The 4,244-nt window shown below is 35.8% G+C and overlaps 1 protein-coding gene across 1 annotated transcript; it reads right to left on the minus strand.

The window, feature by feature from the left end:
- Window positions 1-1,021: 1,021 nt before the first annotated feature.
- On the minus strand, window positions 1,022-3,822 carry LOC129880860 (amino acid transporter AVT6C). The gene is made up of 5 exons (XM_055955089.1): window positions 3,398-3,822; window positions 2,572-2,712; window positions 2,285-2,488; window positions 1,409-1,877; window positions 1,022-1,306 (listed from the first exon to the last, which is right to left on the minus strand). Exons 1-5 carry the CDS (start codon window positions 3,771-3,773, stop codon window positions 1,180-1,182), a joined length of 1,317 nt encoding a protein of 438 aa, XP_055811064.1. The 5' UTR covers window positions 3,774-3,822; the 3' UTR covers window positions 1,022-1,179.
- Between the last annotated feature and the right edge of the window lie 422 nt (window positions 3,823-4,244).

A 4,244-nucleotide genomic window follows, 5' to 3' on the forward strand; every position in this document is an offset into this window, starting at 1 on the left:
GTATTTATATGTCACTACTCAAAAATACTTATTTCTTCGGCAAAAGCTTGACGAAACAACTTATTTCCATCTTCATATTTGACTATATATTATATGTTTGTGATGGATGCGTGCAAAGCTCCCCCTGGGCACACAATAACACTAGCAGAGCTGAGCTACCATGAGCTGCATGCTCTCCTTGAATTTCTTTATCGCGGAGAATTGCCTAAAGAGAAAATGAAAAAAACATGTCTACACATTGTCAAGTATGAAATCAAATCTTGCAGAAATACTGTGAGAACCACATATTGGGATCTTTGAACACATCGAATGCTCTCGAGCTTTTGGAGATTTCAGACACTTATAAATCTTACTCGCATTTGAAGATGGATGTCATGATCTTCATTGTTAAGAACGTCGAGGGCATTGTCTTCACACCTAAATTTGATGCATTTGCAATCAGTAATCCTCATTTAGCCCTTCAGATTGCAAGGGCTTCTGTTGCAACTAACAAAAATAAGAAACAGAAAGTTTGACCTTTGCATATGGTATGTACATGAGTTTTCGTTGTTAACTTATGTTAGTATTAGTTATATAACTTATAAAAGTTTTATGTAATTAAATCAACTTATTATTGTTCTTCCTAATTCTATTTTGCAAATATCTTTGTTTTGTTACTACGTGTTGCTTGCATCAAAGGGTGTGGCCTAGGGGTCAATGAAGTATGTTGAAAACAATGAGATCTCTTTGGTTCAAATCCCTCAGGAGGCAAAAACATGGGGTGATTTTTACTCATCTGTCTAAACCTTGGTGGATAGAGTTATCTGATGTGTTGGCTGGAGGTAGCAGGTACCTCGTGAAATTGTTGAGGAGTGTGCAAGTTTGCCCGAGCTTGGGGCGTGGTGAGGTTAGGAACCAATGTACAATAAGGTATGCTATGTCTGTTAGGAGAGAACTAAGAAACAGAACATAGATCTCAATATATATTGGTGTGAAATTGTTATATTGCTATCGATGACCATGTGTTTCATTGATCTAAATATTTGGTTGAACCTTGTATTCGCTGATATATGTTGGACATTTTGTGGTGTTACATATACAGAAGAACTCAAAAACTACGATAACAACTACTATGCCTCAATCTCAAGCGTATCAACGAATTCATCTACGAAAAAGAATTGAAGAAAGACAAGCTATAAACTATGACCTATTTCCACTCATATTGTAGATATTAGTAGCAATTGTTATAAGGCTAGTCACAACTGCTTGAACAATCATGATCACTGCAATGATCTTATCTTTTCTTGAAGATATACCATGAACATCTCTGCCAAACAAGAAAAATCAATATGTTAGCATAAAAAAGAACGAAAATAACTTAAAAGAATCGCGCTATAGGAGTTAATACGAGAGAGAGAAAGACAGATACCTCAGGGCAATTGCGCCTGGAAATATGAAAGCAATGCAAACACCTGTAGTTGTTCCCATGAACTGGAAAATGTACCATATAGACGGGATAAAAATGGCTGCTAAATATGAGAAGGCTAACAAGACCAAACTAAGACACACGAATCGTTTGGTGTCAGTTGCCAAAAAGGGCTTCTTTGGGAATACGAGTTCGTCTATATTGGCCCTCAGGGAGAAGTTCAAGAGGGGAAACACCAGCATTAGGTGAAGTGCATAGCTCAGACGAACTACATCGTTTAGCATTGAACTTATTGCTGAAGTACCAGATGATTTGTCGAAATTTACAAGTATGTCTGACATGATTGAGTCCCCGAATAGAAGGTACCCGAAAATTCCAATTGAAAAATAGATAGCTGCACATAGTACTAGTGAAATCTTGACAGCAGAAGACATAGCTGCAGGCTTTCCCAGCTCAATTCCAATCGGATGAACTGCAAACAAGTTATAACGTCACATTCATCATAGTATTTAGGCATAATACATAAACAAACACTCAAACTAATTGGACTCAACTGACAAGTAAGCACTCAAACTTTGAGAGTGTACGTCTAGACACTTTAACTTGGTCTCAACTGAGAACTAAACACTCCAACTCATCCCCACTATATATGCCTCGGGGACAGCATCATATAAATTAGTTATAGCTGTCTAGATGATCATATTGGAAGTTGGAGTGTTCAACTGACACAATGGAGCCGAGTTGAGGCATCTAGACGTGTATACTCAAAGCTGGAGTATTTAGTCACCAGTTGTGGCCAAGTTTGTGTGTTTGCTTACGTTTATGCCTACAATTTAACATAACACTAAACAAGAATCGAAAAGAATACCGGGTTCTTACCATTGAAGTGAAATGTAAATGCTGTAACAATGACAGGAACAGCAGTGAAAAGGTTGAAAAAAGATGTTTCATCTTCCATCTTAGGTAACATTCTTGGACTTACAGTTTGCCCTTTTAGGATTGCTGTGATTGCCATTACTGAACATATGACAACAAATACAATTGCTAGGAGAACAGCTAATGCTGAACTCAACCACAATGATTCTGCAATCAATCACAAGCCACATAAACAAAATGTCAGCAGTCATATCTTCACTATTTGTCAAGAAAAAGTAGTATTTACTGACCAATACGTCGATAGAGGACGAGAGGGAGCATAACAAACATGACAATGAAGAGGATCGCGAAATTACGCGAGTTCCACCAATGAATCCCAAACCATTCTTGTAAAACACCAAGATGTTCTCCTTGTCCAGAAAGAACATCTCCTGCTCATAGAAAATAACTCAAATAATTACCACTTGAATCAATCACTAAATTGCTTTAAACATAATTCTAACTTCTAAGCATACAATTCAATTCCTGGGATGAATCAGATAACCATTGGAAAATTTGTTTCAACATAAAGGTATAGAGTAAAAAAGATTGTTTGTTCAAGAAAGCACCATAGAGTACAACAACAGCAACATACTCAGTGAAATTTCACAAATGGGTATAGGTAGGGTAGAGCGGACTCTTATCTCACGCAGGAAGAGAGATAATAGTACAAAAAAATGAAGCTACTTCATCGACATAGTCAGTCAACAATCAACTAATGTAGAGTAAATCAAACCAAAATTTCCATTTCAACATCAAACTACTTCAATACACAAATTCCTTCTTTTTTTTTTACTTTGATATGATTTTAATAGTAAAAGAAAAAGAAAGAAAGTTTGTTTTTGGCTCTAAAAGTTGAAGAAAAGCCAGATTATGACATGTTGCACATATTAACAAGAAAGTTCACTACAAAAACAAGAATTAGTAACGGACAACTTCTGTCGTTAAACAACAAAATCCTTAAGTAGTCTTATTTATCGAAGGATTAGCAACTAATTATCAAAAAAAAAAATCATGTTAGCTACGAGCTACTTAATGACATATCATCGATAAACCTCGTAGCTAATTAGTACTTACCAATAATAATAAGGTACATGATCAAGCAACCAAGATTTGTTATCATGATAGATATTTGAACTGCAATAGAACCAATCTTCCCAAATGACTCATTCATCAATGCAGCATAAGTTTTCGACTCGCCTCTATACGTGAACCTCAACATGAAATCTACCGATATGTCAACCAAAATAGCAACCAAAACAATCAATAAAAAAGCTGGGATTACACCTAAAACCTTAAGAGTTGCTGGAACAGACATAATTCCAGCACCGATGATACTCGTCGATACGTTGAACACTGCCCTCAAAATTAGCAGCTGATTTTCCCTTTTAGACAGAGTTTGTTCTGTTTTTGGCAACAGGGGAATGTCAGCACCATTTTTGGCTAGAGCCATCCCTTGAGAGACAAATGAAATATTGTGTTCTTGTTTTATTTTTCTTGGTTTTTTTAAAAATGTTTACATATTATGGTTTTTAAAAGCATATGTATATAAGTGTAACAATAATTGACTAATTTGATGAATTTACCAAAGGGGTGTGATAGGACATTTGTGGCAACAAGGGTTTGTATCATTTTTAGTCCTTCTTGATGAATTCTGATTTTAATCCTTTATGATATTTGATTAAGCACATATGACTTTATTAATTAGTTGAAATGTGCACTTTTGATCCATTTGCTTGTAAATGTTCACAAATATACCGTGATTACCAATAACTCCTTCTACGTAATAACTCGTGTGTTATGTCAAACTAGTATTGTTATTCTATTGCTAATGTACGATTTGCTTAGGCTAGCTTGACTTCGAGCGTAACAACCAAAAAGAGAAAGAAACCCCCTCTTCCGCTTTAGACATCGAAGTCCTTGA

Source organism: Solanum dulcamara, chromosome 2, assembly GCF_947179165.1.
Source record: "Solanum dulcamara chromosome 2, daSolDulc1.2, whole genome shotgun sequence".
NCBI lineage: Eukaryota > Viridiplantae > Streptophyta > Magnoliopsida > Solanales > Solanaceae > Solanum > Solanum dulcamara.